This window comes from Drosophila tropicalis, unplaced genomic scaffold (assembly GCF_018151085.1).
Source record: "Drosophila tropicalis isolate 14030-0801.00 unplaced genomic scaffold, ASM1815108v1 contig_694, whole genome shotgun sequence".
In the NCBI taxonomy this organism is placed as follows: Eukaryota; Metazoa; Arthropoda; class Insecta; order Diptera; family Drosophilidae; genus Drosophila; species Drosophila tropicalis.
The window spans coordinates 5,527,704-5,551,792 of NW_027173176.1; the positions used below are offsets into that span (position 1 = coordinate 5,527,704).

Here is a 24,089-nt window from a genome sequence, read left to right on the forward strand (position 1 = left end):
TATATTCTTGTAATTAACTTTGATTACCACAATCGACTTGTGTGTATTTTGTGTTTTTTTACTCGAGCGTAGACGAATGGAAATTGTTACTTAAACTCATTGCGGGGCTCTCATACCATTTCACTTTCTCTCGTAGCTGTTATCAGCTCAAGTTATTATTAAATAATAACTAAATACTCTTATATGTAGTATACATATTTACAAGTGCAACTTGCTTATTTATTTTGTTTATAAAAAAAAAAAGTAGTGTAAACATTATATTTTTTCTTTGGAATACGGCTGATCTTAAAAGGCGGGCAGGTGGGTTGGTTGGGATATACAATACTATTTGAGAATTATATTATGGGCAAAAAAAAAAATTATAATAATAAAATATTTTTAAACAAAAACAATACTATTTGTTGTCTATTGGTATTGATGATGGCGCAAATTGCCATTGGGACTCAATTGCGGCGAATAGTCCGGCATGGGATAGCCATTGGTGGCCACCAAGATAGTTTCCTGCTGCACTGGAGCCTGTGATGCTTGGCGTGCAGGTGGCTGATTCTTTGGCGCCGGATACTGATGGAATGCGTCAATATTGCGGAAACGGCGATCCAATAGGTTGGCATCGCGTGACAAATGGGCTGCCCGTACAATGGCCTCTTCATTGACTTCTATTGTTTCGGCAGTAGAGCTTCTATCCGGTACGAACACATCATTATTATAGCCACCACGGATTTCCACTCTGGAAAACAATTTCAATGCATTCGTAATTCAATTTAATAATATGTACATATATTCGGTACGTACCTCTCTTCTTCCTCATAGGCGCGTATGGGGGGTCTGGTGGTCAGTATATCATTGGAATCCTTGCGTGGATTGAACAAAGTATCCTGTAATGCCAAAAAGAATCATATTACTCATTATTCACGATGATGGCAATGGTAATGTCAGATATCCTGTACATATGTATGTATGAATCACTATCATTAATAGCTAAAGTTTCAACGTAAATTCCAATCAAAAGCACTATATCAGTCAGCGAAAGTCCGTACAACCAATTTGTGGAGAATGTCATTGTTGTTGCCGATGGAACATGGCTTATCAGTAAGTAGAGCAAAGCTAACTTTAGGCATGTCGTAGTCGCTTTTTTTATTTTACCTATTTAGATTCATAATTTAACTTGTTTTTTTTTTTGTGCGTATGCCGAATTCTATGTACATATATAGAGACTACACATCGCAAGAATGTGCCACATGGCTGGCTTAGAGCTTAGTTGCTTGCTCCATTTATTATTTATAACAAGAGACAGCGCAATGAGAAATGGATATGATGTCATTCGGAATTCGAAAAGTCTTACTCACCGTTCCATCCTTATCGGTGGCAATGCGAACAGCGCGTATTAGTAAATAGATCAAGAGTCCAAAATTGATAAACCATAAAATGAAACCTTTAAAGGATATTATCATCATGGCAATGGCAGCGACTCCAGCTGCCATTAGGGTGGATGCCAACGGATCAACTTCTCCCGTATTTATATCGTTGGCATTCCATTTCAAAGCAGCCGCATGGAAGCGGCCAAAATCCACACCAAATATAACGCCAGCGGTTACATCCATGGCACAAATGACCAGAATAAAGAACGCCCAAGTATAGATGGCTGACAAAGTTTGCTTCACATTGTCTTTACGCACAACTGAAATTAATAGTTTAAACACATGTACATACAAATACTTATTTAGTAGGTTTTATCTAAAAGTCTATATATCAACATTATCGATCATTTCTACGATATCTTAATGGAGATGGAGTAGCAAATACGTTTTTCTCTGAAATTGTAGAGGCCAGAACCATAAAATCATCCAATTGTTATTATACAACGCGTCTACCATAAAATACAAAAACAAACAAATACAACAAACAGTTGTAATCAGAAAATACATATGTAAGTACATTTTGCGTTCTCCCACTTTTCGAATTTTCAGTATTCCAGCGAGGGTTGCTCCAAGATAAATACATGCATGGTTCCATTCAAGAAATTCGGATTGAAGTTACTTTCTTTTGATTTTTATCTTGGGCTGATTAATTGAACTCGCCGAGAAATTAAATTGCAATGAATCATAAAAAAATGTGGTGAAAAATAAATAAATGGAAGCACAAGGCGTTATCTAGGGGGAGTTGCATTTTTATAACAATGTCCCAATCCGTTGCGTAAATTTTGCTTTCTTTCTTAGCGGTTACTCACACAGGAATAGCGCAATGGAGACAATAAACCAGCAAACAGCTACACCCAAATAGACGGAATCCCAGATCAGTAATTGTGTGGGATCGAATACCGTGTCGACCTTGTCCAGAAATGTATAATTGAAGTTTTGATAATAGTCGAGTGGCATTTTTGCAGTAGTCCGTGTGGAAATATACTTTAAAGAACACATATTTTATCATGGTGCCAAAATTCAATTCCGGCGCTATATACAAAATGCAACAATATGCCAAAATGGATGTTATCGTAAGACCAATCCAGATGACTGATTGAATCTAGGCAGGAATATAAAACGAAATGTAAATGATTAGATTGAAAAAACGATCATTGGAGCGAACAATGAGAGAAGTTCATATCAACCCATGCATGTCCATATGAATGAATTGTCTCTGCTCAGTGATTCAATGTTAGAGGAATAATGTTTTCTTTATGACCAGCTGATCTGATTACACTCTTTCTAAAGTGTTTGTGTGCATAATGGGGTGCTCCCTGATTGTTTGATATGATACGTTATGAATGGATAGATGGATGGATGGTATGATAATAGGAGGCAATTAAAAGAAGTGCCAGAAGTGCTTTTAGTGTGTACGACAAATGTCAAAAATTTGTCCTTATCTAAAGTGTTGGAGTGTGCGTGTGTGTGTGTGTGTGTGTGTGTGGCTAAAAGAGGTCGCGGTCATCGATTTGAGAGATATGAGATCTTTATGTACATACCACGCCAAGTACTCCGGCCCATAGTACGGCCGTTCTCAATGATGGGAAATTCTTAATCGCCGTGCCGCTGGCCCCGTACATTTTGAGCTGATCGTTGGGCTTTTGTTCGATTTGGATCGATTTGATTTTCTCAGGCGCCGTAACGAAACGACGACCGTTTGGCAACTAAAAATCGAGCCGGACACCAAAGAGGCAATAACGTAACATGCGCCAATTAATTTTGCGTTTAGTTTTTGTTGTTGGTTTGCGTTCTGTTCGATAACTGGGCGATAATGGAATCTCCACTTTGAATACCAACAACAACAACGACAACAACAACAAGGTAAATGTCCAATATATATTTTCGCTGATATGTATGCGTTCGCTTTTCGTTTCGTTTGCCAACTGAATTTAGCTTTGTCGTCTTCGTTCTGTTACCAAATTGTATATCAATTTTAACTTTTTTTTTGTTTCTCATTTGGTTGTATGTGTGTGTGCATTACCCGGTCGCAGCTGATAAGGAGGCCAGAACTATAGCCAGGCGATTTTCCTTCGTGGCTGTCGGTCGGTGCTAAATAAATAGATCGAGCGCCTAAAAATGAAATATTCAGCTTAATGGCATGTGAATCTTATCGAGAACAAAAACAAAAATGTAGTTTTTCATTATTATTATTAGACTACCTTATACATATGTACATTTAGTTGTGTATTTTATGTTAGCAAACACATTATCACTGCTATCGTTTGGTTTGTTTTGCGTTTCTTACCTAATGATTTCATTGAGCCTTATTTCGGTTTTTTTTTTGTTTTTGTTTTGCGGTGGTATTTGAAATGCCATAGTGGCGCCCTCTACTCGAACGCTTAGGACTTTTACTCTCACCCTTAGGACTATTACTCGCACCCTTAGGACTTTTATATATCGATAACTCAGCTTACTGGTTTAAGTGTGAACGTATTTTCAGAGCAAACAAGGGCACGCTACAAATCACACATCTTTTTTTTTTTTTGGTACTTTACCCGAAATTGGAATCATGAGTTATTACTACGCCTCCTCTTCCGACTCCTCTTCCGACTCCTCTTACGGAGACGATTCCTCTTCCGATGACGATTTCTACTCCGACACCGTCTCCTCCGATGAATCTAGCATAGAGGAGATGTCATTTGGTGAGGGAATTCAAGTTGCCTTGGAGAATATATCATGTCCGCCTAATGAGCTAATTGTCATGACAAGAGATGCACAGATAATAGAGAATACAATCATGAAAACGGTCTGTGATTATAATCCGGATTTCAAGAAAGAATATGGAGGATTCGGTTCGGCTGATAGCTTTCTAGATGGTATTCGAATCTGGTTACCTGACGAACATGATCTCAATATCGAATTAAGGCTGCCTTTGTATCTTCAGCCTGTTTGTGCTAACGGTTATCCCGGTTTCGTTTTTCTACATGTCATTGGTGGAGATTATAAGCATCGCTGTGTCGAAAAATATTTGGGAAACTACTACTTCAATCGCTCTAAATTGCGAAATTGGCTAACAGATTGTTTATTCAGAGCGATGCATCATCTTGCTTCTGTCAGAGTCAGCCAAAGACGTTCCTATAGCTTACAATATATGCACCGTGGTGACGCACATAATTTTAAGGCTATCGAGACATCTGGAAAACGACGCGTTATAAGTTTTAATTTTGTGCCCTCCATTAAATTTGCAGCCAATCAATGGCCTCGCGGATTGGATAAAGTGCCAAATAAAAATAGAGACTGGTGTGCAGTGCCACGAAACTACAATAAAGCACACTGTCAGAATGATAGTCGTTCATTCATCATATCAGCTCCGGATTGGGAGTATTTGGCACTGCAAAATAAAGTAAATCTCAAGAATTCGTTGCGTCTGATGAAAGCTTTTTGTCAAGCCAATGAAATGGATGGCCTAGGAAGCTATATGCTCAAGTCAATCTATCTAGACAAAATCAATGAAAAGCCTCAATCCAACTGGACACTGTCGCCAGGAAATCTATTGATACAAGTGAGTTAATTGTCGTAATTGGTTTGTTCCTCAGTAATATTAAATATTTTTCCCGTTTTCTCAGATGATGTTTAAACTAAAACATTGTTTGCTGAACAATAAAATACGCTTCTATTTGGATCCATTGCATAATTGCCTCGACCAACTGGAGGAGTCCGACAGGCGTCAATATTTACGCAATACCAACCGATGCTTGTCGAAACTATTACGTCGTCGAAAGGCCGACTATTTAACTGATGATGATCTTGATGAATTTTTTGGTGTTTAACTCTCATACTCTCTTTCTCATATAAACTTGTAATAGTATTTTTGTAGACTGAACTACAATATGTATATGTAAATACATACATATCTACGTATATGAACGTAATAAATTTTCATTTAAATTTGTAGTTGTTTTTTTTCTTTAGATTTATGGTGTTTATTATGTTTTATTTATGGTTACATTTTTAACATTTTTTTTTTTCAGTTAGAATTTGTTTTTAGCAATAAACTCGGTCAACGTTCGACAAATATATGGCAGATTACAAAAAAAAAAAAAAAATACTCTGATGTATCCCAACTTCATCCATTCATTCACATTATCCTTTCATCAGATGATCGATCTTTCACTCTTATAACATACAAACTAGCAAGCAACTTGCAGCAGGTACGTTGAGGAGGGCCTTGTTAATAACCGCTTAAACATAGAAACTAGTCTTACAAATTAGATAAGATTTTTCTTTTTAGATGTCTGTATGGTAAGAAGGGAGTAGATACAATTATAATAATAATAATAATAAAAAAAAGGAAATGGGGGGAAAAAACAGACTCACACACACATACGCGCTCTCACACACATACACACGCACAGATTGGAATATATTACACATAACGATTACGGGAAAGGGGTGTCCAGGGAGGCTTTCGAAGGGATTCATGTTTTTGTTTTTTCCAGATGAATTTCCAGCACAAAAATTGAAAATTCTTCCGTCTGCTCCTTCAGTATGTATATGCATCCAGTTTTTGTTTTTTAGTAGCGTTGGCTTTCACGATCCGAATATTTGCCACTTAGCTTGCTAACCGAATACCGATCCGAATAGTTATCATATTTATCCGCTTTATAGTTGATCTCTTGTGGTGTATAACCGATATTCTTTTGCCAATGTCGCGTCCAATACAAATCCTCGTTGCGCACTTGCGATGGCGTTTTGGCATCCCGGCACACATATACACAATAGATCATGCAACCGATCAACGTGAGAAAGCCAAAGATCAGGAAAATAATGCCCAGTATCCACACATAGACGGGCTCATAGAACTGAACCACAACAACAAAACCCAATGTGACCAATATGAGGCCCAAATTGAGTAAAAGCATTAAACAGCAAACGCCCTTGACATTGGGACAAAATGGATTTGGGGCCGACATTGTTTCGATTTTGGCTCCACGTTTGGTAGTCGAACGGGCACTTCTGCCCGTTTTGGCAGTGCTGGCCACCGAATAGACACTACGCGGCGCTCCACGTGACACTGGACGATGACTGTAGCGGCTAAAATGCAGAAGGACATGAGAGTGGAAAGCAATTAACAATCAAATATGCATACAAATGAGAGGACGTTTCCATTTGGCCATTACCTAATCTCGGAGGGTGCTTTATAGGCGGCACTGGTCACATAGATATCACTGCCAGCATCTCCTGCCGCCTGGTCATAGCTCAAGGCAGATGGTGCCCTAGGCGGTTGACGTGTCGGCGGCGGTCCACTCAACGAACGGGGCCCACCATTATCTGGTGAGCTTGATAGGCCCATTTGACTGTGGCTATAGCTATGCTGCAGGTATTGACCACCACCACCACCACCACCGCCATTGATGCCATTCGTGGAGCGTTTTTTGCGTGATGAATTGATGTATTGCGACTGCTGGGATTGGGGTGAAATCCGTTCATGGGTCAATGTGTATTCAGAGTAAGTGGAGGGTGCACGATGCGAGTGCGATTCCTCGCCATCGGAATAACCACGATTCGAATGCACATACGGCGGATCTGGAGTCAACCGTCCATGGGTGGCCACATAATGGCTACCCTTCAATCTACGAAAAAACAAATTAAATTTTCATTTGCTCAATTGATTGACTTAAAATCGAAACTCACTTTTTCACTTGTCGTTCATGCATTTTCAAAAGCTCAAAATTTTTACTCCGTTCCGTTTCAATATGTTGATTATTTTAAATGAATGGATGGATGTAGTTTAAGCGGAGAAGCTTGTCTTACACGGTGGAATGGCGGTTCACGGCAAATGTTCTCGACTAGCAATTCCACACACTGCCTGCAAAAAGAAGACATACAATCATTAAAATTGCCCCCAAATTAAAGTGCATTAAGTTCTTCTACAATTGATTTGCATTGAATTTGGCTTTGTTTACTTCACTGTATTCTGTTTGATTTCATGACTTGAAATAAGTCTATATACATACATAATTGGTAAATCTCCTGAGAGCTTTTAAGAGCCAACTTATTGTTTTTGCCTTTTCCTTATCCAAGGCGTGGGCGTAAGCAAATAAACACATCGATAAGCTTCGGTACAAGAATCTTGCCACACACTCCTCTCCTCCTTCGCTCAACTCCACTTCATTTCAGTTCATTTCACTCTGAGAATATACATATGTATGTACATTCTTAATTTATGAATTGCAAGGAGACACACCCAGAATTGGGGTGCATTCATTGTCAGTTTCGTATTCGTTTTCTTTTAAATGCAGTTCGTTGCACCTGGTGGCAAGGTAGTGGCCATTGCCATTGCCATTGCCATGGCCATTACCATAAGCATTCTGAGTGCTTTAGTGTGTCCTTGTGTCAACTATTTTTACCGCATGCCACATGCCCTCTTGACAGTAAAGAAAAAAAAAAAAAAAAAAAAAAGTTTTTGGAAGAAATTTTCTTTCGAGTTCATGACATGGAAATGGGATTGGGAATGGAAATGTTTTGCAAGGGTGGCGGAAAATTGAAGTTGCTGCTGCAATTTGTCACTTGGTCACGTAGCTTTTCGGTCGCTCATCCTTAGCTTGCCAAGGTGACAGGTGACACACTCAAGATAGACTTTGCTCAAAAGCGCGATAAGAGTAAAAAGCACAACGCATCACTAAATAAACTGGTCCTAGGCCAAGCCAAAGTGAGGCCAGGCCAGGCCAGACCAGACCGGACCAGGCTAGACCCGATGATGCCGCAAACTTAATTACAGGATGCTTCTCTCCAAGTTGCTTAAGGGATTTCGGTTTTCTTTACTAAACCCATGATAGATACGAGTATATTAATTAAAGCTTAAAACTTGAAATAAACGATGTGTGTCTCCCCTCTAACTAAGCAATTATTAGGCATTTTAGCACTTGAATTCTCCAAGACAAGTATTGAAAACATAACAATCTACTTCCCTCTTTGTCAGAGAGGGTATTGGCTAGTCGTCTATCAGGTTCTTTAATTTTTGTGGATATGTCAATGGCGGCTCTGTTGGCTTTGTTTTTAGCCTTGTTATTTAAATGAATATTATTATCGCCTTGGCTTTGTTTTTGTAGTTTATTTTCCTTTTTTTGTTTTTGTTTTCGTTTTTGATGTTCTTGTTGCTGATAAAATTGAGTTATTGCTTCGATTAAGCCAATTAAAGGGTGTCGTTAGTTATCGGGGCAGGAAGGCTTGTCAAGTTCTACCTCCTTTCTTATCCCAGCTATCTTTCCCCATTCCTATTCGAAAGCAGCAGCCAATGTCGGCCCCTTTTTTGGTGTCTTTCTGTGGTGTGTGTGTGTGTTTTTTTTTGTTTTAGTACGGATCGTTTGGGGGCTTAGCCCTTTTTCTTATTATTATTTCAGCTGGATGCATTTTACATTTGTGTTTTTGTTTTTTCGTTGCCTGGCGGTCAATCGCGATACAATTGTCTATTCCCTCTCTTGTCCCCCGACTACAGCATTTGCCTGCTTTATTATTTGCCTCTGTGGTTTCGCATCTTTGGAAACTTTCAAGTTCAATGCGGTGATTTTGGCGCCCTGGGGATCTACTCGGTGTGTGTGTGTGTGTAGGGGGGCGGGGTCAAATAAAAAATCGTAACAGCCAAACCCCTTAAGAACCTTTTATAGGTTGTGTGTGTGTGTATGTGTGTGTGTGTGTGTGTGTGTGGTCTTCTCCCAATACCGTCAATCCCCTTTCCCCACAACTACAACCCAACTAGAAGGAGTCGTCGCTCCTTTTCATTTGGTTTTTGACCATTTTCTATCACTTTGGCGGGCATCAAAGGCTGATTTTCTGATGTTGTTCTTGCGAAATTCCCAAGTGTGCCTATCTCATCTCTTCTACCACTGCCCTCTTACCCTGCTCTGCGCTGCCATACCCTTCTAGACATCTTCCATCACTTCCATTGCTAAGCACATTGATTTGTTTATGCGGTTTTTGTGTGGTTTCTGGTTTTTCTGTTTTCTGTTTTCTTAGGGCTCGCTTCGCCTTAAAGCCTTTTTCGGGGTTTTTCTTTGTCGAAATGCCATTAAAATGTATTTGCTTTCATATTTACCTTTGGCGCTAAAAAATAAAACCGACTTTTGACGACGACAACGACGACGAGTGATGGGGAGAGAAGAGATGAGAAGAGCAGAGGAGGACCCCTTTAACCATTTAACGCAACATAAACAGCATTAATAAGGCCTGACACAAGATGTGTGAGGGGTCTTTTACGATTCAATATAATATATGGCTCATACATGAATTTTGCATTTTGGTCTTTGATGATGGATTTCACAACTTTCGCTGGCTGCTGGCCGCTTCCGTTCACCGTCTTTCGAACTCAACTCGTTCAAAACGAACGGAAGTCGTTTACAAGTGAAACACAATAACAAAAAAAAAAAAAAACAAAAAAACCAACTCAAACGTAACAAGAAGTTAATTTTGCAGCAATTTTCTGTTAGACAAAAGTGAGAAACAACCACAAAAATGCAGTCACTTCGACGCCCTCCCCCCTGCCACACTCCCGACACCTTCCGTTTTGGGGCAAACTATTCCAGTTGGGTGCCAATTTGGTGGCTTCATCATTTTGTGGTCAAGTGTCATAAAAGGTTCAACAGATATTTTAAGACCTCAACTTGCTTTGCATTTGAGGTCTGTGCTCTGGTCTAGGCTGGCCTGGCTTGGCCTGGTCTGCTCCGCTTGGCCATAGCCATGGAAATTTCATGGCCACACATTTTGTCGTCGTCGTCGTCGTCTTTTCAGTTTGGTTTTCGGGGCGCGGTTTAGAAAGTTTTTCCTCTGTTAAAACTGGGGCAAGGCATTCACTAGAACCGCAGGCCAGCAGCAGCAGTTGCCTGGGACAAAAGTGTAACACACATTCACACACACACACACACACACACACACAGCCTTTCACAAGCTGTGGTACAAGAAGGAGTAGAAGGGAGACAGGCTCAAAAAGTTGCTTGGCAAAAACAAAAAATTACAAGTCTTACAATATTTGTGCTTATAAATTTATAGGAGAAAGAAAAGATGCAAGAACAAGAGCAGCCGAAAGAGAGAGAGAAAGAGATGGGGACAGAGAGTGAATAAAACAGAGAACAAATGCAGATTTTCGGACCGGGAGCCGCTTTAAGGTGCATTCTCTTTGCCAAACACATATTTCAACTCGTTTAGAGAGGGGAGTAGCCTGAAAATTCGATGAAAATTTATTTACCAAAGGGCCTGAGCCTACGAAGAGACCCCCACATGGTCCTGATTCTTGCCTTAGTTCTTTAACCCAATGAATATTTAGTAATTTTGATTAACAAAAACAAATTACAACAACAAAAAAATGCATTAAACGTAACAATAAAAGAAGGCGTAGGGCTAAGGGGCAGAGCGATTGAAAGAAAGAGGGAGAGATGGAGATGCTGATGATGATGATGTTTGGTCTAAGCCAATGATTCTAATGCCAAACAGTTACATTTCTTGTTGGCTTATGGCCTCAATTTATTAGTTGAAACAGTTAAACAATAGAATTTGTTAATTTTTACAGCTTGCGACGACGAAGCGTCAAGTCTTGGCCGATGGGAAAGAAAATTGTTAAATTTTGTTGGCCTTAAATTAATCTGTGAATGTTGTTTAAGCGGCTAAGCTTGCTTGATTTTACGACTTCTTGGTAGAGAGATGACTCTTTGCTTGCTTGGTTGGCTCTGCATTTTCTCCTTCTTGTTGCTCATTCTCAATAATCAGCATAAAATTTGATTGCATTGTTAAAACACAAACACTTAATGCTGAATGCTTGATGCCTGACAACGACAACAACAACAACAATCCACAGTGGCAGCCATTAAAACTGGTGATCTTAGAAAGACGTTAAGTAGCCATAGCCACAGTCATTTGCCATAGCCCGATGCCCGAGATGACTGGGCAACTGGCCAACTGAAAAACTGGACGATTTGGCCTGGTCCTGGTTCTGAGCTTGGCCAACGCGTTAATCGCTTTTAATTGCTAAATTACGCTCTCTGCATGGGCAACATTGTCCATATATTCAAGTGTCCCGAGTTGCCGAGTTTAGGTCGCAGACCTGCTCCAGACCAGCTCTATCCCAGGAGGCGGCTGTTAACACTCTTTCTTTGGATTCTGTCCAGAGAAGCAGAGAGAGAGAGAGAGAGTGAGAAAGAGAACTGGAACTGGGGATCTAGGCAATGCTGCTAATGCGTGTAATTAGCCGCAAAAAAAAAAAAAAAAAAACAGACCAAAGAAGAAAATAAAGCGGCAAGACCACTTAACTGATTTATTAAAACGTTTTTCCATTAAATTTTTAACCCTGCTGGCTATTAAAAACACTAACACACACACACACAGAAACTGGGCAAAAAGAGGCCGCAGCAGACCGGCAATAAGCCACCAAAAAACCGGGATAAGGGGGCGGCAACGCGCTTACCGAAGAGGGCGAAGAGTTGAAAAATGAGCAGCATTTAAAATTTTGTTCTTTACTTTACTTTATTTTTGTGCACTGTGAGGCAAATGTTGAGCAGTAACTAAAGTTAAACGATTTGCCATATACGTATACACATATTCATATTGGATAATCAATAATGAGAATCGATATGATAAATCGTTGGCGATATTTGACATTAATTTATCAATCGAACTTCGATAACATTGTCGTCTTCAAGATATCGTCAACTTCAAGAATCTTCAATTTTGAACAGTATCAAACAGATTAATTTTTTATTGAATCGTTCAAACTAGTTTTCTTTGCATTGGACCCACTGTTCGTTAAGTGGTGACGCTTACAAGCTGCCACTGTCCTATTATCCATGTCAGAAAACCCACCGCCCGGCAAAAATTTAAATGGGGCGGTCAGTTGGCAAAACATTTTGACAATAAAGAAAAAAACAAAAAACCCATCCAAAAACCATAAGTTACATACACTTTCTAGCCAGAAATGGGTGGAGGCATTGAGGGCTGGGCGGTGCCGGATCGGCCAGGGCAGGGCCGAGTCGACAGCTCATGTTGTTGTCGTCCAGAGCAAAAGGAATGAAATTAATTAACGTGGCCAAGTGCGGGCCCCGTTTTTGGCTGATGAAAGTGCGATAAAGTCTTGGCCACATATTTCGTTTATTAATTTTTCTAAGCCATTAAAATCTGAATGGGCGACAAGACGAACGAAGTCAGACAAAAGGGAATCAAGTCCAAAATCGGAATCATCAAATGAGTGAGCCAAAGAAACAAAAAAATGGAATAAGCCAAAATCACACACACACACACACACACACACAAAAGAGACATAGAGTAGTAGGAAAGAAGATTACAATTGCCGTTTTATTATTGTTTCGTTCTTTTTTTTTTGGCTTGCTGTTTGTTTTGTGGGTAAACATTATTAAATCTCAACACTCGTGAAGAGAAAGTTGACTTTATGGCCAAAAGCTAAAGCCACAACGATTGTGCCCATCGATGGGCCTTGCAAGAGCTTTCAATTTTCATTCCCTTTATTTTTATTTCGATTTGATTTCTTTCTTCTTTTTTTCTTTCCTTTTCTGTTTTTGCAAACTCACTTAAAACTACAGCAACAAAAACAACAGCACAAGGTATAGGGTCCGCAATCCCTTTCCTCATCGCGGATTCTAGTTGGTCACGGGGCAACTCAGCTGTTGTTCGCATGATGAAGTAAGGTGTTAGCTGTTGGATTGGGGTCCCTTTTTTTCTTTTCTTTTTTCCACTGCGTCACGTTTGATACATTAATTTCAATCAAAATGCCACGCCTCCATCCCCCCCCCGGCCCTTGTCCCAAGTTAACTTACTAGCGATTTGCCAATGCCAAGTATATGACTAGGGCAAAAAACGAGACCCCAACCAAACAAACAACAGGAACATCAAACGCAACAGTTGTTCAAAATGTAAGCCGCCTTCTTGTGGGTCTTTTTGTGGCCAAAAATATATCAAAATTTAACTCCAGCATCAACTAACAAGAGACCCTATAAAAACTCCAACACTATTCCACATTAAAATTCAATTACTGGCTTTACTAAGTTCTCTATTATGTTTATATTCATCTAAAACTATACACAGAGAATTTTGCCTAAACAATGGCATACTTTCGGGCGTTCTGAAACTATCCACCCTTCTATTTACAGGGTAACTACAAAGCCACCGTATAAGCCTTTGCTAAATCTATGAAAAAACCTTTTGTGTGAAATCTTTTGGAAAAGGAAAATAAATATATCTGCCCATAGGCCAAAAATTTGAGATGAAATAAGAAGAATTCCGAAATTATCGAGATTTACATTTTCCATTTGACGTAGAGATCGAATCCTTAGAATAATTGCCAGAGATATGCACTTTCAAGAATTGAAGTGAAAAGAAAGATATAGGGAATCAACAAACTGAATGATAAAAGTATTAAGAATGAAGATCTTTTAAGTAGTTACTGAAATATGCCACTTATATCACATTTTGGTGTTTTTCATGTTTGGGGAAAGTTGTTTTTTTTTTTTAATTTAGAGACAGAGAAGTTGGGAAATACCATTTAAATACCACTCATTATTTCCATTGTATGTACATATATTTTGATCTAGAGGATCTAAGATTAAGCTTTGTTTAAATGATGTGATTAACGATTTACAATAGATCATTTAAACACCACTCCTCCCACCACCCACCACCGTTTTACAAACCTCTATGGAAGCAGACATATACCTATATATATTCCGGTTAAGTATGCACATTAAATTGCTTTTCATTACTATTGGGTGTCGTATATTGTGGGTAATAAATGTGATTCCCAGCCATATAGTAATCATGTAGGGGGGATAGGGAAGGGAAGGGAAGAAAAAGACACTTGGGCATTCGGTTAGAGAGCATTAAAATGCTCTCCAAAGCAGAACCGATAGATAGAACGATAGAGATCATTGTCAGGTGTTTCGCTTATTCTTAACTGTAACTTGAAGTGTCGGCAAAAGGTAACTATGCGGTTTGCTGGTGCTGGTGGTTGGTGGTGGTTCCAAGTGCCGCTGAGTGGATTCAGTTGTGTCTGCGGCTGGAGTTGGGGATATCCGTATCGTAAGGCGGTATCTAAGTTGTGTGTTTTGGCGCACGGTCTAAATGGCACCCAAAACAATGCGCATAATAAATATATGTTGACGCTTTGACTCTCGTTGGAGTGGCATAGACTGAAGTGGAATAGCATGGAAGGGGTTTAGAAGTGCAGAAGTGGGGCGGTTGTTGAATAGATGGATAGATAGACCAAAAAGTTAAACTAAAACCAGTTCCTAGTCAGAGAGGCAGCGGCATATATATTTATGGGCAGTGTGGCATGATGAAGTCTCTCTCTCCCTCTCTCTCGATATATCGAGGAAAATTTTCGTAGAAACCGTTATGACTTTTGTTTTCCTTTCTCTCTCTCTTTTTTTTAGTTAGTAGTTCAAATAACTGCACAAGTGTTTTATGCACGCACTCATAAAAAAAAAAAAAAAATAATGATACTCTATATATACGACTTTGAAGCGATGCTTCTTCAATTTGATTGCCCAACTAGTACAAAACTTTATCTCAAACGAAATCTCTTAACAATGCCTACAAAAGCAACAAGAATACGTTTATGCAAAACGTCTTTTTTTCCAATCCACCACAGAAAGAGAGAGAGAAGAAGGGAGAGGCAGCATACATTTTTGGCTTTTGGTCAGTAGAAACTGGCTTTTGCTTTGGTTCCCACGCTTTCAGCTTGCAGCTGCTGCTGCCATTCGAGAATGCCCAGAGAATGGTCGCTGATAGATACAAACATTATTCGCATAAGACTGGTATTTGATTTTACCAAAGATTAATTAATATTGCAAATTGATGGCAAACGTTTTTTCTATCCACTGCACACACACACACACACAGAGAGACACAAAAGACAAATGCAAATACAAATACAACAAATTATACATATCCTGGGGAATAAATTTCTCTTCTTTTCAGTTTCAAAAAAATTATTCAAAGTTTCTTAAGAGAAGTTGCCTTTGGGCAGGGGAAAGATATCCAGTTATTTGATGATGAAATTTCTTCTGTTTCTAATACTTTCTTTATCTTTTATTTTAAGCATTGTCCTTTGAGATAACAACTGTCTTTAAGCCGAATCGTGGTCACTAATAAAACCTCTCTATCTGCTCACGATTTATTGATATAAAGCCAACTAACTCCCAGTTTTGATTAACTTTGACAAGGTCGACATCTTGGCAGAAATCCTTTGAGATTTTTTTTTTTGTCAGTTTCTCATTTTTTGATTTTCTAATGGGCATCTCAAGAGACTATAAGCCTTACTGTGATTCACTAGGTATAGCTAATTTATAACATCATAATTATACATCAAAACCGTGTTTAACTAATTGAAGAGCGAAACTTGATGACTAAAGATTAAGATTTGTAAATTCAATGAATAAGTTGTTTTTTTTTTTTTTGTTGTTTGGGGCCACAACGAATCCATTCACAAGTTGCAAGATAAATATGTGTATTTTGTCTATGAAGATGATGCAAACACATAAATAGAGAAAAAAAATGACTTGTGGGTAATGTTAAATTCAACATTTGCCCGTTAAATGCCAGCCAAGATTGTCAAGGTCTTCTCTAGGTGGCTCGATGGTTCGGTCTTTTGCTCTTAACGGCGGCTAAAAACACAAAGATTTATATATGTATATATATATGGAGGGGTGGAGTCATCTTTGTTTTTGTTTCTACTGTTTTTACGGGTTTTCATGTTGTTGTTGTAATTTGTGTGTTATTTTATTGTCAAATTATTTTTTGCCAACTCTCTGACTCCTATTGTTATATTTAGCTGGTAACCATACATATGTACCTATAATTTTCAAGCACTTGGCTCCGTCTGCTTTTTTGTTTTCGTTTTCTGTTTGTGGCTGTGGGCGGAGATTGAAATTTGTTGAAAATACTTTAATGTCAAGTGTAGGGGGGAATGGAGATGATGATGCTGATGAGGAGGGTAAAAGCAGAAGACAGACTTTGCAAATACCCTTTAACCAATGAGTGCAACTAAAAACTGTGAACTACATATAAAAGCCGTCTTTTGTTCTCCCATTTCTATCTTCTTTGAAGACATTTTCAAGTATCGGAGAGTCCTTCGTATGAAAGGACATAACCTCGTTTAGTTTTGATTGCAGGGTATTTCAAGTTATTCAATTGTTCAATTGAAGATTCGTATCAATGCTCAAATACAAATCATCAAGATCAAGTTGTTGAAACTGAACTGAGGACATTGACGTTTTCCCTCACCTTAACAGAATTTGAATACGAAAACAACATACGGTTTTCATTGTTTTTCAAATGCTCTGAGCGAAGCCTTACAAATTCCAAAATGAATCTCAAGTTGTTTTAATTTGTTTTACACAATTTCTTTCTATACTTTGAAATTAACTTGAAGGTTTATTGGAAAAACTAATATGAGAATTGACATTTAGCTGGTGTAGGCCGATTGATCGTACGATTTAACTATCGGTCTGCTATATACTGTCTATATGTGTGTGTGTGTGTGAGTGAGGAATGTCAGTAATTTTTATTTTGTGTAATGACACGAGACATTAATTACGTTGCGATGACATCATTATCCACATCATTATCATCATCATCAGCCACATCGTCTAAAGATTTTCATTTCAATTGCACTCTGCGAGGGGTTTCCCACAAGTTTGCGTATAATATCCAAATGGATTATTTAAAATCGAAACTAAACTAGGTTGAAATCAAAAACGTATTCAAAAATTGGTGGCTTTTATTCCCATTTTAGCACATTGTTTTTTTTATAAGACAAGATGGAATGAAATAACGCATACGCCATGTATGGCAGTCACTTAAGTTTCAAGGACTTTATATTTTAAAATGGAAGAGTCTCACGGATATTTTATATCCATTTCAGACTACTTTTCTGATCAAAAACTGTTTAAAAGTTAATTGTCTAGAGCTAAATTGTCTCCAGAGGCATCCCTCTCTCGAAAAGTTTTCACTGCACTGTGATAATTATCAAGGTAGCTACTATCATGTATCATGAACTTTGCTAGAGTTTTTGGTAATATATTCCTAGGCACTCTAATGACTACCCACGAATTTGTGGCTAACGTCGGCGTCCGCCATCCGCCATCAACGGCAGCAGCTCTCAAATGTCATACGAAAGTTGCAGCACAAATACTTATTAGATAATTATATACATATGTATGTATGTGTGTACATACATACATACATATATCTGTTGTATATCTACATCTATGATGGCTGTTAGTTAGAGTTTGCCATCTCTCTCACTCTCACTCTCACTCTCTCCATCTCTATGGCTATCTGTTTGTCTGACAGTTTCACACGCAAACACAAAGTCAGTCTCAGATTGCACAAGAGACAAGAGGCTATGATTTTATTTTATATAACCAAACTCAGTCGGACTTACTTGTCTGACTTGCCAATTGATGATTAGCGCCTTGATTGATTTTACTTGACAGTGCGCTAAAATTTCCATATCTTTAATGATTGCTGCAGGCTCTGTGGGTACGGGTGGGGCGGAGGGGTTTCTGCAATTGCATCATACCAAATAAAGATGCCACACAACAAATTCTAATTGCTAAACACAACAAAACGAAAGAGAGACAACAGCAAAAATTATTATTATTATTTTTATCAAAATATTGTCATCAACAGTAACCACAACGGAAAACTAAAAAAAAAAAAAAAAACACTTGGCCCCCTGGCTTTGGTTTTGAATTTCTGTGTTGTGGATGATAGTTGGCTGTTGTTATTGTTGTTGTTGTTGTTGGCCGTGTAACTTTTATTGGTTTGGTGAGCGTGCTAAGCACGGTTGCCTTTTAAAACTAAACATACCCCGAGGGGACAAATTCCTAGCATTGAGTGAGTCAACTTGGACAACGACCAGAGATTACCACGCAATAACTAACTCTTTTACTCGGTGACTTATGGTGGTTCTGGGGGAATTCCTCTCAGGACTGCGGCCACTGCTAAATTTAGGGAAATAGAGGACAAAGGGCTAAGAAGATTGGTATCTTTGAAGAGTTTCTATTGGTCTGGAGATCCGTTTGATCCACGAAATGCCATCTAAGGCACTTGCATCTACTTTTGTTAGAACCTCGTATACCCTTATGAACCACGATTACACGGAAACACAACCAAATAATAGAGAGCACAAAAAAACAAAATAAAAAACTATATAATAAAGGAAAATAAAAGCTAAAGCAAGTTCTGTTATGCTTAGTGGCATTGCATGAGAAATGCAAAAGAGAAGTAGCATAACATGCCAAGCGACGATAGCGGATGGAGTGAGGTCAAGGGGAAAGAAGGGCTGAGTAGGGGAAGAGGGAAACTTAACTATGGGAGACGATTTAAACCTTAAGTATTTTTTAAAATGTTATGCTCATTGTGTTTTGCCCTATGAATTGACATCTATTATGATGATGATAATATCTTAGGCAAGAAAATAATTTCAGAGATTACTTTTGTGTTTTTTATTTGCTTTTTGAAAACGCTTTTCCTTTTATTTAGTTTGCGTTTAGAAAAATATAAATTTAACATATCAAACAAGTAACCTATGGAATAGGTATATGAAGATTTTGTTTTCTTCCTTCTTTCTAACAATATGAGAAATTTGGTTCATAAGAGGAATAGCTTCATTTCTCTCTTTATTGATGATTGCAAGAGAAAAAGCAACTAAACATTGAGTTTCCAATCGAAAACTCTCTCATATAGTTCATAGTTCCAAATAAGATAAAAATTGAATTACATTATATTGTACATAAAAACAAAAGTTGAAAATTATTAATTTCTGTTTTTAGTCTTCTAGCCAAACTAAGATGGATGCATTGCAACAACGGTGAAGAGAAACCAGTTAAGTTAAGTTATTACCAAAAGGCAAAAAGAGCGAGAAACTCGAATGACCCCCAAGGAAAAAATGAGGGGGGCAACAAAAAACAAAAAAAAAAAAAAAAAATAAGAAAAGAGAAATCATTCAGACATACGAAACATGCAATTTGTATTGGAAATAAGTTCGATTTTGGTATAGGTATGCGATACGGGAAATCAATATGTACATATATAAGTATGTGCCATGCAATTTGCCTCGAACAAGAAGCGAAATGAAACTTGAATGAAACTTTTTTTCGTACCTGCAGTTATTATTATTTTATTTTATTTACTTTTTTTTTACTTTGCTTTGGATGCTCTGCTGACAAATGACATAAGCAAGACCAAAATGAGGCAATAACTTGACTCAGAGATGCGAAGAGTCGAGTCAGAGTCAGATTCAGAGTCAGTTCGGTTTAGTTCAGTTGGCCATATATTAATGAAATGGAAATGAAAATGGAAAGATAAAGACCGAATCATGTTGGACTGTGGCAAACACACATAAAAGGCAAATCTTTAAAGCTCCTCTGTGCCTTTTATGTATGTGTGTGTGTGTGTGTGTGTGTATAAGTCTGTGTGGGTTTTGTCACTGCAAAACTTCCATATACAAAAAACATACGTATATGTATATATGTACATACCTCATGTATGTATATATAACTTTGTAGATTTTTATATTCATATTCAGGGTCAAAACCCCACGCCAAATGATGAAAGAAAGAAACAAGAGAACTCAACAATTTTGCGGAAATGAGGCAGATGCTGATGCACTTGAGTTTCTTTTTGTGTGTTTGATGCTTCGATTGCCTTTTTGGCCAAAATCGAACAGAAACAAGTTTAGAATATATATGTATGTATGTATATGTTGTGGGTTGTTTGGTATATACTATATATGTATAAGCCCTCATACAAGTAAACATTTGTATACCAACAATAAAAAAACAAAAAAAAAAAAAAAAATTGATATGCCAATGCACGAACTAAATAAATAAGTGAACAACAAAAAAAAACTGGCTTACCTTCTCTCCTCATTGTTATACAGTTCAAGTATATTGTTGTTGGCGTTTGTTATTGTTGTTGTTGTTGCTGCTGCTGCTGGTGCTGCTGCTATTGTTTTTCTTATTTATTGTTAACGCTTTTTCGCCAGGCCAATACACACACTTACACATACACATACACATACACAGAGAGAGAGAACGACAGGTTGTTAGTTTTTACACTGAGCTCTCAGACACATTTCATTACACTTAAATCTTGAAGAAATATGGATATAAAAATATATTTAAATTACATAAATGAGCGGCTGCTGTTGCTGATGTTGCTGCTGTATTATTGTGTAGGCCAAAATCCAAATTCCTCTATCTGCTATTTACCACTCGTTCTGGCCAAAATGACAGCCAACATATTGAGTCTCAAGTATGATATAATCGTTGGATGAATGAATGAATGAAAGGCGTTTTCGCACTCACACACAAAACACAAATTCAATTCTAATTTTTCAAGTCATTAAGTCTTTGGATACCCATTAATGGCAATGGGTATATTGCATACGAAAATACTCGAACGGGTTGGAAAATGAGGCAAATTTCGTACCTCAAAACTGAACCTGGTAACATTTCGTTGGCCAAGATCGATTTTCCATTTAAAATATCCAAAACTTTGAGCTAAATATGCCACTGCCACGACATATATATTCTCTTGATATTCTCTTGATTTTTGTGAATCTTTTTGAATTTTATCAAACATTTGTGTTTGGTTTTGGGTGCAAAATAAAAAACAAATCACTTTTTAATTTTAGTTTTCTGCTATTCTTATAATTGAAAGGAGTTCAAAAACAAGGGACTCTTGCTTGGTTTAATGCTAAAGGTTGACAGTTTTAGTTAACACAATACACTAACAAAAAGGGTCTCGTGAAATCAAATAGGTAGAAGAACAGGTGGTATTTTACAACGATTTTCCTCTTCTCCGCCATGTTTTATTTATGCAAACAGACTGATGACATACATATCTCCGCCCAGAAAGTTTTTCGGCGTAGATATGTCGTTATCCCCGGACCGAGCACATAACGACCCTTTGATTTATAACTATCGCTTGTTTGTTTGTCTGTTTGAGTGTGTGAGATAGTTTACGTCATTTTCCCACGATCCCTTCATAATGTGGCATGACGCAATGTATGTATGAGTGAGTGAGGCTTTTAATTTACCATTATGGCTCTATTAATTAACATAGACTCTCCAGATTGAGGAGACTAATGGAGGAATGGAAGAAATGAAGAAGGGAAGATGAAAATTCAAAAGAGGGGACATTTTTGAGGTATGAAAGAATGTGTTGTAAACACTAGACACACTTTGTAATCGTTGGGATTGTGGCAGGCCAAGGGATGGGGTGTGCAGTGGGAGGGGGAGGGGCCGGATTGGGGGGCAGGTAGATTGTTTCGGCATTAACGTTAAGAGCCAACAATGGGCAAAACTTGTCTGCTTTTTCGTTGTTATTTTTGTTGTTGTTGTTGTTTCCAGCAAATTGCAGCCTTATAATCTCTTGGCTTAGGCTAATAATAGCAGCAGGTTTTCGGCCAACACATATACACACACAGCAATACACCAACACATCAACACGCCAACACACACACACACACACACACACTCAAACACATGCACATTATAGCCAAAGGGCTTAGCAATTTTTGCTTGTTAGAAACAATTTTTTCTCTCCTTTTTCGTTTGAACAAAAAAAAAATAAAAATTAACAAGCCAAAAAAAATTAAACAGAAATAGCAAAAAAAAAAAAACCAACCAAAAAAAAAAAAAAAAACACACACACACAGAACTCGAATTCAAATTTAAATGACACTCACGTAATCGGTCTAAAAATATATACACATACATACATATATAATCCGAGTATATATGAATTTTTGTGTTATTGCGCTTTAAACAAAATTGGTTGTATTTGTAATTTAGATAGTATGTATGTAGTATTGTTGGCCGTGTTTCTATCAAGCGCCGTCGCCTCAATACGAAGCGCAAACGTTGCGATCTCAACTCAAACTGATCTTCGTGAAATCGGCCCCAAAACAACAACAGAGAAGCGCCAAAACTAGCCTCCCCTTATAACAGAGACGACTGAAGTTTGAAGTTGCTTTGGGCTTAGCATTTGCGATTTGGGGCAATTTTTGGAATGTTTTTCTCAAAATCTAATAACAATCAACTGATTATTGCCTATTGATTCATTTAATGTTTGTCGATTAATTAAAAACTAATCATTTTCTAGACTTCTAACAAAGAAAATAATTTATTAAAAACAACAACAACCTGTTAGGTTCAAATGAGACTCTGTTAGATCTCTGTTAAGCTGACAAATCTCTGTTAAATTCAAAATGGTCGAAACTGGTCGAAGAAGTATAGATCGTAACTGGTTTTCTTGAGCTTGATCTCGCTCCCACACCCACTCTTTCTCTCACTCACTCTCTCTCTCTCGCTCTCTCTCTCTTTGAAAATATGTCTCTCTTTTTGCCGGTTGTTGGTCTCGTTCCCGCTCTTTCGCTGCACTTTGCACTTTTTGTCTGATGGTTGCTGCTGTTGTTGTTGTTGTTGCATTTAATAACCGTTAACTGAAAGTTCTGCAACACGTGCAGAGCCTAACAATGACAGAGAGCTGTGCCAAAGGTGGAAATAAAGTGATGGAATAGAGAGTGGCGAAGGAAGCGTGGAGCAGGCCTAGTGTTGTTAGTGTGAAGCAGAGAGGCCTGTCAAGTTAGCACTTTGACCATCTGTCGCACGTGACTTTCATCTTGCTGAAAGGGTCTAATTTGCATCAGGTCATTAGGCCATAATGAGGCCAAGTCTTATTCCTCCTTTAACTGTATAAGTATCTATATATTTATCTCTCCCTCCCTCTCTCTCTCTCTCTCTCTCTCTCTCTTGACTGGGTTATTCAATTTGAAAATATCTCAACTTTTGCCTGCGACTTTTGTACAGTGAACCTCAATTAATAAAGTTTAATTTATTTTGCATATCTCAAGTTAAGGGACCTAACCGAAGGACTTTAAATTTGCCTGGCTTTTGGTACCTTAAAACTTAAATGCAAGAAATACTTTTAAAATATTAATAATAAAAACAAAATATACTAAGGACTATTGACCAAATAAGCTATGAACTATAATAATGTGTTCTAAAAACTAAACAAATCCGATATCACAAAAGTGTCTAAGCTTTAAATGAATATAGATTGTTAATCAAACATAAATATTTAATCGAATGCTTGCATGAAATATTCTTGCAATTTATCTTTTGCCCACCGCGAGTTAAACTATTTTGCTTGCAATATATACATATACATAAGTATATACATAAGTACATATATATTTGCATATGTGTATGCATACATATAGAAATATGTTTCTGTGTATATGTATGTATGCATGTGCATAGGATGTATGTAAATCAGCACGTTGCTCGTGGGCACAAAAGTACACAAAAGCCACCAACACAACTGGACTAAAATAATATGGCGCATTTTGTGTTTCCGCTTGACGGCCATTTCAACTCAACTAGAAGCTTGGCTACAGCAAAAAAATTAAGAGGAGAAAATAAAAAACACAGAATGAAATATACCACTAAGTAAACGAAATTTCTCATTCTTTCTACATTTTCTTTTTGTTGAACACACTTGGGGGAATGCTAAGAGAGAAGAAGAGAAAGAGAACTCTAAGTCAAGAGTTTGGTTTAAATCATTGTCAGACTAGTTTTATATCACCAATTAGTTTAATATTAATGGCTTGATATGAAA

The 24,089-nt window shown here is 37.8% G+C and overlaps 3 protein-coding genes across 7 annotated transcripts; 1 reads left to right on the forward strand and 2 right to left on the reverse strand.

Moving 5' to 3' along the window:
- Positions 1-179: 179 nt before the first annotated feature.
- LOC137578936 (uncharacterized) lies at positions 180-3,662 on the reverse strand. Its single transcript, XM_068292560.1, is given in 7 exon segments — positions 180-727; positions 793-875; positions 1,347-1,678; positions 2,228-2,390; positions 2,392-2,520; positions 2,960-3,530; positions 3,620-3,662. Coding segments are annotated over 6 exon segments (1,110 nt in total). The 5' UTR covers positions 3,041-3,530; positions 3,620-3,662; the 3' UTR covers positions 180-405.
- A 77-nt stretch (positions 3,663-3,739) lies between these two features.
- LOC137579206 (cyclic GMP-AMP synthase-like receptor) lies at positions 3,740-5,230 on the forward strand. Its single transcript, XM_068292912.1, has 2 exons — positions 3,740-4,962; positions 5,027-5,230. Exons 1-2 carry the CDS (start codon positions 3,970-3,972, stop codon positions 5,228-5,230), a joined length of 1,197 nt encoding a protein of 398 aa, XP_068149013.1. The 5' UTR covers positions 3,740-3,969.
- A 131-nt stretch (positions 5,231-5,361) lies between these two features.
- On the reverse strand, positions 5,362-22,331 carry LOC137578979 (uncharacterized). Of its 5 annotated transcripts, none has more exons than XM_068292621.1 (5): positions 22,189-22,331; positions 20,321-20,554; positions 7,095-7,269; positions 6,581-7,033; positions 5,362-6,494 (listed from the first exon to the last, which is right to left on the reverse strand). In XM_068292621.1, exons 3-5 carry the CDS (start codon positions 7,115-7,117, stop codon positions 5,975-5,977), a joined length of 996 nt encoding a protein of 331 aa, XP_068148722.1. In that variant the 5' UTR covers positions 7,118-7,269; positions 20,321-20,554; positions 22,189-22,331; the 3' UTR covers positions 5,362-5,974. The 5 variants fall into 5 exon arrangements, with proteins under 5 accessions (XP_068148722.1, XP_068148723.1, XP_068148721.1 ...); XM_068292622.1 differs by having other exon boundaries at positions 20,321-20,547; positions 22,185-22,331; XM_068292620.1 differs by having other exon boundaries at positions 22,185-22,331.
- Between the last annotated feature and the right edge of the window lie 1,758 nt (positions 22,332-24,089).

What these genes read in the sequence shown, in the direction of transcription:
- LOC137579206 (XM_068292912.1), top strand. Translation starts at nt 3,970, where the DNA reads ATGAGTTATTACTACGCCTCCTCTTCCGACTCCTCTTCCGACTCCTCT. An exon ending in CAGGAAATCTATTGATACAA is followed by an intron (nt 4,963 to 5,026) that starts GTGAGTTAATTG and finishes CCGTTTTCTCAG; the next exon opens with ATGATGTTTAAACTAAAACA.
- LOC137578979 (XM_068292621.1), bottom strand. Translation starts at nt 7,117, where the DNA reads ATGCATGAACGACAAGTGAAAAA. An exon ending in CATGAACGACAAGTGAAAAA is followed by an intron (nt 7,034 to 7,094) that starts GTGAGTTTCGAT and finishes GTTTTTTCGTAG; the next exon opens with ATTGAAGGGTAGCCATTATG. An exon ending in AAAGCACCCTCCGAGATTAG is followed by an intron (nt 6,495 to 6,580) that starts GTAATGGCCAAA and finishes TCTGCATTTTAG; the next exon opens with CCGCTACAGTCATCGTCCAG.